This window comes from Piliocolobus tephrosceles, chromosome 6 (assembly GCF_002776525.5).
Source record: "Piliocolobus tephrosceles isolate RC106 chromosome 6, ASM277652v3, whole genome shotgun sequence".
Lineage (NCBI taxonomy): Eukaryota > Metazoa > Chordata > Mammalia > Primates > Cercopithecidae > Piliocolobus > Piliocolobus tephrosceles.
In genome coordinates, this window is record NC_045439.1 from 79,216,407 (window position 1) to 79,228,518 (window position 12,112).

Here is a 12,112-nt window from a genome sequence, read left to right on the forward strand (position 1 = left end):
GTTAGGATAAGTCAAAGACATCCCTTTGGGTTGGAGATCATTTAGGTTTTAAATTATATTTTACATTTCAGACTTGAATGTACATTAAATATTACCAAAGGTGCATTGGGCATGAGAATTGAAACACTTACTGTATTTTCCTGGTAAAAACAAAAACAAAAACAAACAAACAAAAAAAAACACTTCACTAAATTATAGGTATGTCTGTGTAAGAGTTGGGGCAGGGAAGGCCTATTTTTAGTTTACTCAGTGATTTAAAAGTTTAGTGTTAAGTTTTCAAAGTTTGAATCTTTTTTCCTGCTGAATTAATCTGGACTCGGGTGTCCGCCTAGTTTTAGCTATCCTGAGAGGAAGTGCACATTTTAACTTTTTAATTAGGAACACGTAGACATTAAATATATATATACATTATGTACTCCCCCACATGCATGTACACACACACCCCCACACACATCCACGCTTACACCAAATTATTAATGTAGCAGTCTTTGATTTCTTGACATACAAACATCAAGTGATTCATTTTGGATCTGGGTAGGTAGAAGAATGTTTCATGGGAAGCACACAGAATGCCAGCAATCGGACACAAATTCCCAGATGTTTGTGTCTGGCTCTCAGTAGACTCATTCTTTATAGTTTAATGCCAGAACCATTTTTTCCCAGCAAAAATTGTGACACTGTAAACTGGCTTTTGGCCAGTGGGATTTTGTAGTCACACTTCTTATAAGTGGTGCTCCCGGGATATGAAAATACTGGAAAGGAGTTCTGAGAAAGGAACCAAAGCCTGCAAATTTGCAGTTTACCTCTGAATAATGTAATCATTGTGTGAATGGATACGCATGCGCACACACCCACAGGCTGAGCATTTATCAGTTCATCCATTGTATTGTTTCTACATATTTCATGTTGCAAGATAAAGAGGAAAGGAAGTGTACTGGACTCTGGCAAGCTTAGGGGAAACAGTAGGAACCTATAAATTGCTTTGAAATACAACAGATATTCTGTTCATTGGCAACATATTTTGAATCCTGAGGGTATATAGGAAAATGAGTTCTAAAGAGCAGATCAGCTATTACAGAGAAACAGATACATAATCTTTGGTCTACATTATGACCCATTGTTAGAAATCTTCCCATTTAAAACAGTTTTGGCCCCTCTGAATCACTGGAGTGGACTCTGCCCCCAAATAAAGATTCTTTTAAGGACCATTAGAATGTTTCAACACATTTGGAAAGAGGAGCTTGATAAATACACATTCCAAGTGGCCTCTGAAATAGTAAGCAGAATAACAAAACAAGGTACTTGTGAAACATTCGAGCCTCCCTCCATAACTTGGCTTTGATAACTGAAAGGCAAAGAAAAACAGCTGAACGAGTTCTCTCTTGGGCATGGATTTGTTTATCCATCTTCACATGAGTCACAGCCAGTGGCCCTAGTGGTTTTGAATGACTTGAAACAGTTTCCCACAGTTGGGCAAGCTCTGATACATGCATTTTATATACTGCATATCATCATAGTTTATTATTAAATTAACCTTCATTATCACCTGGGCTTTCTTCGTATCCTCAGTAGCATAAGCAAAAGTGACACGTCAAGGAATAGGAGCAATTGCTCCAAAGCTTGAGTGAGGCAGAGTAATGATGGAAGTGGAGGAATGCAAGAAACCCAACAGTGATGTCTCACACCTTGCTCACTCCCATGGAGCCTGTTTCATAAAAAGAAGCCATTTTTATTTAGCCTCCCAAGTTACATGGCCTTCCTCATCGACTATTCTCTTGTTTCCACTCCGTGTCTCCTCACCAGTATAAGTACTGAAAAATGCTTTCCATGTTAGGTTTGGAAATGAAGAGATAGATAAATATGCAAGACAGGGTCTTGAAAGGCACTAGAAAGAAATCAATACATTCAGGGAACTGGGAATTAGGGGCCAAACAGAGGACCTCAATGTAGTTCTCAGAACTAGCTGATCCTCCAGCGGACAAGCAAGGGCTGTATCTCACAAGTGCAGGGAGCAGGCTTCACCAGAACTCTTGCACCACCTACCTTGTCTTCCCATTCTAATTAAAAACATCTGTGCTCCCCTTCTGCTGCAGGCACTGTGTTTCTGGAATGGGCATGGGCCGAGGAAACCCAGAGCCACCTGTCAGTGGTGAAATGGATGACAATTCGCTCTCCCCAGAGGCTTGTTACGAGTGTAAGATCAATGGCTACCCCAAACGGGGCAGGAAACGGAGAAGCACAAACGAAACTGATGCCTCCAATATCGAGGTGGGTCAGAAGGTAGTTTCTCCTGATGTCTCCTATAGTGGAAAGTCCTTCCAGATTCCTGTGGTTTCCTCCAAAGTGTGAAAAAGCTCCCCAGGGAGAAACTCCAGACATTCCCTGAGCTCTAGGCTGTATTTTACAAGAGGCCATGGGGCTTTCTGGAGTTTCTTGCTGCTTTTCGGGAGTGCCCATTTGAAGGTTTTCACATACTTGCTCATTTCCTCTGTCTCGCCAAAAAAAAGTCAAATACCCACCCAAAGTCTGCTGAAAGGATAAGGTCTGAGATCCAGGACAGCAAGTGGGCAGAACAGCGAAGTGACATAGTGCTCCCTACATAGGGACGCCAAGTTCTGAAAGCTAGAGGCTCCTGTACTGAAAAGAGCCATGTGGAGTGTGAGGGAACTTGGATCGTAGACAAAAATAACGTGGAGCTGAAGCAGCCTGGTTTCCTTTGCCTACGACTGCTGCAGCCTTTCAGTCAACTCAGAAGTGCACAGATATTCACCCAGACCTCTGGCTCTGGGCCCATAGAATCCAGCACATGTGGTCCCAGAGAGGCAAGCAAGAAGCCAGGTGAAAAGCATTGAATATTAGCAGATCATCACAGTCAGGAAGTAGGCTCATAGGTGTGTCCTTAGGAGGAGATGGTTTTGCGTCAGTGAATCAAATTGAAATAGTCTGGTTCTTCGTATTGGTGCTGCAGCCCATCTGCTGTCGTTTAAGAAATGAGATAAGTCTTTGGAAAGAAAATAATCTATTAAAACAGTGGTTCTCAAACTTGAGCGTGCATCTGAATCACCTACTAGGTCTTGTTAAAATTGATTGCTGGGAGACATCCCCAGGGTTTCTGATTCAGTAGTTCTGGGGTGATGCCGAGAATTTGCATTTCTAACAGATTCCCAGGTGATGCTGATGCAGCTTGTTCAGGGACTACACTTTGAGACCTCTAGATACAAATGATTCCAACTTTTCTCCCTGACATCAGTTAATATTTTCAAATATTACAAATATGTGCCAATTTAGTACATTTGTGGTCTAAACAAAATGCTTTCAATATTGTATATGCAGCATAAGGCAGAAAATTGTATTAGTGTGAAATTTGAGTCATTTTTTCTTTAATATGACAGCTAAGTGGCATATGTACATTGCATTTAACTCATTGCCATGTGTCTTTCCAGGATCAACCTGAGACAAAAGCCAATGTGAGTCTTGCAAGTTGGGATGTTGAGAAGACGGCCATCTTCGCTTTCAATATTTCCCACGTCAGTAACAAGGTTCGAATCCTAGAACTCCTCCCAGCTCTTACAACTCTGACGAATCACAACAGATACTTGATCGAATCTGGAAATGAAGATGGCTTCTTTAAAATCAACCAAAAGGAAGGGATCAGCTACCTCCACTTCACAAAGAAGAAGCCAGTGGCTGGAACCTATTCATTACAAATCAGTAGTACTCCACTTTATAAAAAGAAAGAACTTAACCAACTAGAAGACAAATATGACAAAGACTACCTCAGTGGTGAACTGGGTGATAATCTGAAGATGAAAATCCAGGTTTTGCTTCATTAATTCACCATCCAGAGACCAAATAATTAAAAGAAAAACAAATATAGATAGGTAGAATTATATTTTCCCCCAATCAGAATCATCATATCATAGGTACAATCTTTCACCAAGTAAATTTGTATAAATAAGCACTACTCTTGTATTACCAAAGCAAGGTACAGGTGACTACCCTAGTTCAAAACAACCACTTTCTCAGGCTTCTCGTGTGTGTAGCTAAGCTACCTTGTCATATGTGTTGATTCTTGAAAACTGGGACATGTATTTCCATTGGGGGTTGGCCATTTATGCTGACATGCCATCCTTCCAGCAAACGTACAGGAATGTGCTTTCAGTTGATGGACTACTCTGTTTTTTGCAAATTTGTAAACTTTGCTTCTCCAAACACCAGTACTAGGTTGGCCATTTATGATACCTATTTGGTGCTAGTAAATTTTCAAACTAGATTTATAAATGCACTGTAATATTTACACAACTTAGAAACCAAATTACAAGTATTCAGTTCCAATACTTCATTAATTTCAATCAACCAAAGTTAGTTCAGTAGCTTATCTCAGTTATGAGTATAATACATTACATGTAAATTAAGTGTGTGTATACTGTAATCGTGCTATTTTTTATCATTGAAACATTTATAAACTAGAATAATAATGCCCTTAATGTGAGGGTTTGTAATGGTGCTTATTAAGACCAAAGACTTGTTAAATGTATACACCAAATGGTAATGAAATTTCTGTGACTGGCCCACGCGTGCGTAGAGGTCTGGGAGGACCAGGAAACAGCCTCAGTGGCCAGAGGATCACCAGTGCATCCTTCATCACAGCATGTGCAATATGCCAAGATTACCCTCGGTCATTCCTGTCAACAAGGGGTCAATGTCATAAATGTCACAATAAAACAATCTCTTCTTTTTTTTAGTTTACCCCTTGGCTTTGTGTTCTTGCATGGATTTGGGGTTGGAGGGGCCATTCTGGATGCTAAATAAAGTCTCCTGGATTTAAATTATCCTGGGTCTGTTAGTTATGGCTTATAAAGGTACCAAATCTGTAACCACTAGAAGAAAATTTAACATATAAGTCGATCCCTTGTTTTATCCATTGAAGATAGCAGAGTCTGGTGTCATTAACCTGACTTGCTTGTGAGAAATTTAGATTGTAGAGTCATTTTTGAAACATGACCTAACTAATCTTGTGACTTTTAAACTTTCAGATTTAAATAGTTTTAAATATCAAGTTCAGTCATTGTCTTACAGCACGTGAATTTCATTATAATAGATTTATCATGCCCCTCTCTCAAATACACACAGTTTTGGCAAGACTTAGGTGTTCTGTTCCATTTTTTTCCCCCTAAACATCTTTTGTTAGTCAATACTCATCTAATTACAAAGGGATAATCCCAGACTGTATCCAATTACTATAACTTTTGGTTTCTTAATGTCATAATTTTAAGTCTGTTTTATTTTAAGTGCAATATTGAGTATTTAGCTGTTAGGCTCATTCCATTGATATGAAATAATTTTTTAAATCCCTAAGGTCAGGAAAGCATTTCATGATAGTGAAAATAAGGGGAAATAAGATTGCTGCATGAAGGTGGGGGGTGGAGAAACTAGGTAGGACACAGGAAAATGCTCTCAAAATCTTTGAAGAGCTCAGCTGAAAAAAATGGAGTAGATTTGGCTCATACTATTCTGGAAGGCAAAACCAGGGTCAGCTGATGTCAGTCCCAGTTTACTACACACGGTCCCAATTATAGAGCTACTCATTGAAAGAATGGGTTTCCTTGCACTGTGGTGAGCTCCCTGTCACAAGATAGAAGAGTTTCAGTCTAGGCTTAATGGCAACCATTGGACAAAGATGCTTTCTTCCACCTAACAGGCCATGAACATCTTGAAGGTATTTTTGCATCTCTAATTTTGTTTATAATAGGTGCTCAACAGAATGAACTGAATGGCTATTACAAAGGGGGGTTGTACCTTGGGTAAGAGGTTAAAATATAATTCAAAATTTCCGTCTAACTCTGCACCTATGGAACCATGCGATAGAGGTGTATTAAAATTGTTAGTGAAGAATATATAGCATATGGTAAACAACAGTTTGCATATGGAAAATGTCTTTGATGATTTAACCAGAACTGCATTATATTCAATAATGGATTTTCTTTATAACAAACAACAGGAGAAAATGGAGTTGGCACACAGTGGATCACTTTGATATTTTTAATAGTCCAAGTCTGGATTTTATTTATTCCAGAGCCAACAATTTTGAACAGCATATTTTCCATGTTTCTGACTGTAACAAAACATTTTCCTCATTGTTCCACTGTAAATATTCCTCTTGTTGGAACTCTTTAATCCTGAGATTTCAACCTGTACCTTTCAATTGTCTGTGACCTTTCAATTGCACTTTCAATAGTTGAAGAACTTGGCTTTGTACATCTCTCAGAAGCTTGAAAATATCTTGTCTCTACCCCCTCAGCCCATTTCATTTGCCAATAATTATTTTGTAAGTAGGGTTGAAATGAACTCAGCTGGCCTTGTGAAATGTTTAAACTTGCACAAACAACTACATTTTTGTTCAACAAATAGCAGTTTACTCAGCCAAAATCACTTTGGACATTGCCATTACAAATACTGTTAAACTTCAGAAATCATGTCTGTAAATTAGATGAGCCAAAATAAAGGACAATTGGGTTGATGCTGTATGAGTATCCTTAAAAGTTATATACCCATAAACTGTTAGGGATTTTAAAATTACCGTCAACTTGGTCCACAGAATATACTTTATTCCGGTTTTAACTGTAGTTCTTAGAGAACTGTATTAGAAATGTAATTATTAGAAATGTAATTATTAAATGATGTAAGGACATTGCTTTTAAAGTTAGAAGATCATTACTGGCAGAAATATTAGTTTCACATTTATAGCTGAAGACAGATATTTACCCCTTGCCAATTTAAAATAACACTTTCTAAAAAAGAAGAAAAAAACCAATTTACTTCATTATGCTTTTTTTGAAACCCAATATGAGCCTGAGATTACATATGAGTTAGGAAAAGATTGTCTATGTTATTCTAAGTTTTAGGGTTAGAGAGATAGAAGAAGGCCGTACATTTGATTTTGCAAATTTCCATGTGTATTCATGACTGGGTTTATTTCCAGGATTGGATCTCAGTTAAAGGCATTCTCACAAATATCTGCATAAACATGAGGGTCTTGTACATTTGACACCCGACATGCATTTGGCAAGACCTGACAAAAATCACAAAATCTGTTGTTTCAACTAACTGCTGATAAATCTAAAATGTTTTCTTTTTTTCAAACAAAGTCATAAACCTCGTTTTAGGACATAGGCTGCTTTGAATCCTTGATTCAAACCTGAATTACGGCTGGGCACTGTGGCTCATGCCCGTAATCCCAACACTTTGGGAAGTCAAGATGGGCAGATCACTTGATGTCAGGAGTTTGAGACCAGCCTGGCCAACATGGTGAAACCCCATCTCTACTGAAAATACAAAACTTAATCAGGCATGATGGTGCACACCTGTAGTCCCAGCTACTCAGGAGACAGAGGCAGGAGAATTGCTTGAAGCCAGGAGGCGGAGGTCGCAGTGAGCTGAGATTACACCACTGCACTCCAGCCTGCATGGAAGAGTGAGACTCCATCTCAAAAAGAAAAAAGAAAAAAATCTGAATTATAACCTCTACAAATGGATGTCAGTTTCATTTTTTTTTTGAGACGGAGTCTGGCTCTGTCGCCCAGGCTGGGGTGCAGTGGCCAGATCTCAGCTCACTGCAAGCTCCGCCTCCTGGGTTTACGCCATTCTCCTGCCTCAGCCTCCCAAGTAGCTGGAACTACAGGCGCCCGCCACCTCGCCCGGCTAGTTTTTTGTATTTTTTAGTAGAGACGGGGTTTCACCGTGTTAGCCAGGATGGTCTCGATCTCCTGACCTCGTGATCCACCTGTCTCGGCCTCCCAAAGTGCTGGGATTACAGGCTTGAGCCACCGCGCCCAGCCAGTTTCATTTTTTATTGTTGGATTATAGAAGGTGCATCCTTTTTAACTGAACCAAGTTATAGCAGGTAAGTGGGTGTGATTTCTGGCCAGCTCCACCCTGTGCTGTCTGTTCATTGTGATTTTTGATCTTTGTGACCATTCCCATTTCATAAATGAAGGCAAAATTATCCTCTTTGCTCCCCTGTGACCCTTATGGGTTGGTTATGGTGTCAGCTAGAAGGCATCAAGCCTTCCAAGTACTTCTGGAATCCATAGCTTGGGTTCAAATCTAAGTAACACAGAGGTGGAGATTTTAAGCAAAAAGCAGCTGCTCCACTGAGCGTTTCCTAACTTCCATATCCCACCTGATGTATTCTTTGCAGCTGTGCTGGGAGTTGCGGAAAAAAGGAGAAATCTGTTTCCTTTTTACCCTGAAATACTCTCTTGGGGAGAATTAAATCAAACCTACATAATCAAATTTTTCTTCTCCTGGAAATGGAGACGTCGAAAACATCCTGATGATAATCACACATCCCATCAGTCCCGCTAGACAGTGACAGAAAGAGGTCACAGGCCTTTGTAGTTGTGTCTACATGGTGAACTCTGCTCTGTGTGGCCCCACCAGCTCTGCTATGGAGAAGTCCAGACCTGTCAGAAAAGATTAATGAGACCTGAATATATCAGAATTTCCAAGGCTCAACAGACGAGATTGGGTTTGTGTCTGTGTATTTTGGTAACTACATGAAATCAGCATGATGTGCTGCTCAGCCTTTCTGTCTTCAGCTGTATGGAGATTATCCTTCTTTGGGCAGGCCCGTGATCAGGCCGGGTGGCAAGCTCCTCCCTGAGGCCTGCTGCTTCCTGCGCCTTTGTGGCTTGGCTTCCGTGGGCTCTCTGGTGGGTCATTCACAGGAGGTGTGGTGCCTCCAGCTGAGGAGTCAGCGTGCTGTGGAACCAGCTCCCCAGGAGAAAATGGCTCCTGATCTCATGCCTACATGTTCACCCCCACAGGTCTCACCCCTGCCGGGAGAGGACATGGAAGCCAGGTGCACCATCCTTAAAAGCTGATGCTTTCAGACTTGATTTTTTTTTTTTTCCTAGCGTCAGCGATTCCTGGTTTACAGAGCTTTGACCTTTCTGTGGACTGCAAAGAAAGTTCCCTGAGAGCTCATTTTGCTCCTGAGGATCACCTGCCTGAGAGTCCTGATACTGCAGGACATCTGGGGTGAGAAAACTGTGCTCAAGTCTTAGTTCCATCCCTTTCTAGTTATTCCACCCAGGGCAACTCCTTGATGTCTCTCAGCCTTGTTATTGTGGATAATAGGAACACCTTCCCTATATCTTTGCAGGACCATTGGTACCCACTATATATAAAAATCTAATCCTTCTGTAGAACTTCACAGTTTTAACAAGCACTTGTGAACTGTGACCTCTGATCCTCAATCCTCACCTCAATCCTAGATTTTTATCATCCTCATCATGCACAAGCTGAGGTCTCTTGCCAAACAAAGGTCTCTCAAACTAAAGAGATGCGACTGAGACTAAAAACTCCAGATCTTCTGATGACACAGTGCATGCCCAGTTCACTGTGCATGCCAGAAAAATGAATAAAATGTAACACAAGAAAGCAAAATAGGAATCTGTAAGCTACAAATTACATTTGTGATTCAAGATCTAGGCTTCTCTCTGCTCTTCTAGAAACCAAGAGAAGGCTGAGGAGAGGGTGGGCCATATTGTTCTCAGTCCTCTTGCTCCTCTGCTTGCTCCCCTCCCTCGCCCCTCCGTAAATCTCATCATGGCCCCTGTAACCCGCTGCTGCTAAAAGAGGCCTCTGATGGCAAGGACTGGGCCTGCTTTGTCCTTGTAGCTTTGTCACCCAGCTCAGTGCCTGGCACATAGTAGGCACTTAATATGTGTTGAAAGGATCAATGACTGAGATTAGGAGAAGGAAAATAGGAAAAATCTCTGCAGAAGAGCAACCTATTTCTCCTCTCTGTCTCTTCCTCTTCATCTCCCTCCTTTCCTTTGTTTTTCTGAAAAAAATATTTTCTGAGCACTTGCCTTGAGCCATCTGCATGAAGCAGTAGAGACAAAGATGAACGAAGCCAGGTTCCTAGCGCACAGGTACTTTCAACTACAGGGTAGCAGAGCAGCTCTCTCCGAGCTCTAGTCTTAGTGGGGATGTGAGCCTTTGAGGCTCTTAAATGAAGTAGCAGGGTGTGTGATCTTCAGTGCCATGGTCCCAGAAACCAGGAGGCAAGCTATGCTCATGTGGTATGCTCCTTCTGACATCTGTAAAGCCCCGTGTCTAGAGCCTCATGAATCACTGAAATTAAAACACCCTTCTGACCTATCTCCCCCATATAAAGCTGTGGTAGTTTTCACATAAAATGGTGGTTTTCAGTGGTGAGTTCATTTTTAAAGTTAAATTTCTATACTTAAATGAAACTTTGAAATCCAATACATAAAATACAAGCAGAGCTTCGTGTAACACAAAGCCACACAAAGACAACTCTTATTAAAAATAATAAGACAACTCTTATTAAAAATTATAACAAAGACTAAGTGGGGGGGGCTCATGCCTAGAATCTCAGCAGTTTGAGACGCTGAGGCAGGTGGATTCCTTGAGCCCAGCCTGGGCAACATAAGGAGACCCTATCTCTACAAAAAATACAAAAATTAGCCGGGTATGGTGACACATGCCTGTAGTCCCAGCTATTGGGGAGGCCAAGGCAGGAGGATTACTTGAGCCTGGGAGGTCAAGGCTGCAGTGAGTCATGATCACACTGCTGCACTCCAGTCTGGGCAGACATATTTCATACTGTAAAGGACCCTTTTCTTTCCAATGTGTGTTTGTGTGTGTGTGTGTGTTTGTGTGTGTGTTCGTGTGTGTGTAAAAACAATATACATATAAAATGTGTATGTGTGATTGATTCTATGAATAGAAAAGAAAAATAATATATAAAGTTAATTTTTTTTAGATGAAATTTCGCTCTTGTTGTCTAGGCTGGATTGAAATGGCATAATCTCGGCTCACTGCAACCTCCGCCTCTGGGGTTCAAGCAATTCTCCTGCCTCAGCTTCCCAAGTAGCTGGGATTACAGGCGCCCACCACCATGCCCAGCTAATTTTGTATTTTTCGTAGAGATGGGGTTTCTCCATGTTGGTCAGGCTGGTCTCAAACTTCCGACCTCAGTGATCTGCCCATCTTGGCCTCCCAAAGTGCTGTGATTACAGGCTTGAGCCACTGTGTCAGGCCATATAGAGTTATTTTTAAATATTGGTACTTAAACTCTAAGCCTTTGGTTCTTAAATTAGAAAGTTATAAACATTTTTATGATATTTATATGTGGCAGGAATGGACTACAAGCTCACCAACCCTGTATTTTTTCCCCTAGGCCAACAGAAACATGGCATATCCTAACTTCTTCTGCCGTTAGGTTGGAGCTGGGTTATGTGATTCTAACCAGTGGGATGTCAGAAGAAGTGATACATATACTATTTTCAGGTCTAGCTGAGAAAACACTTGTGCAATCATCCACACTCACAAGAAATAAACTGTCTTGTAGTAAACCATTGATATCTGGAGACTTCTTGTTGTACCAGTTACATTAATTACCCTCATAAAAATAAATACATAATAAATAAATAAATAAATAAATAAATAAATAAATAAATATTCTCCACTTTTTCACTATAAAGAATCCACAGCGGCCGGGCACGGTGGCTCAAGCCTGTAATCCCAGCACTTTGGGAGGCCGAGACGGGTGGATCACGAGGTCAGGAGATCAAGACCATCCTGGCGAACACAGTGAAACCCCGTCTCTACTAAAAATACAAAAAACTAGCCGGGCGAGGTGGCGGCACCTGTAGTCCCAGCTACTCGGGAGGCTGAGGCAGGAGAATGGTGTGAACCCGGGAGGCGGAGCTTGCAGTGAGCCGAGATCCAGCCGCTGCACTCCAGCCTGGGCGACAGAGCGAGACTCCGTCTCAAAAAAAAAAAAAAAAAGAATCCACAGCAATGGTTTTTTTGTTTTGTTTTTTTTATTATACTTTAAGTTCGAGGGTACATGTGCATAACGTGCAGGTTTGTTACATATGTATACCTGTGACATGTTGGTGTGCTGCACCCATCAACTCGTCAGCACCCATCAATTCATCATTTATATCATGTATAACTCCCCAATGCAATCCCTCCCCCCTCCCCCCTCCCCATGATAGGCACCATTGTGTGATGTTCCCCTTCCTGAGTCCAAGTGATCTCATTGTTCAGTTCCCACCTATGAGTGAGAACA

At 41.1% G+C, this 12,112-nt stretch overlaps 1 protein-coding gene across 1 annotated transcript in view; it reads left to right on the forward strand.

The window, feature by feature from the left end:
• FBN1 (fibrillin 1) overlaps nt 1-6,520 on the forward strand; it is a 240,448-nt gene extending 233,928 nt beyond the window's left edge. Inside the window, exons 65-66 of the mRNA XM_023227212.3 lie at nt 2,094-2,268; nt 3,444-6,520. Of these exons, the coding sequence (XP_023082980.2) occupies nt 2,094-2,268; nt 3,444-3,833 (565 nt within the window). The 3' untranslated portion in view covers nt 3,834-6,520. The remainder of the gene's footprint in view (nt 1-2,093; nt 2,269-3,443) is intronic.
• The last annotated feature ends 5,592 nt before the right edge of the window (nt 6,521-12,112 follow it).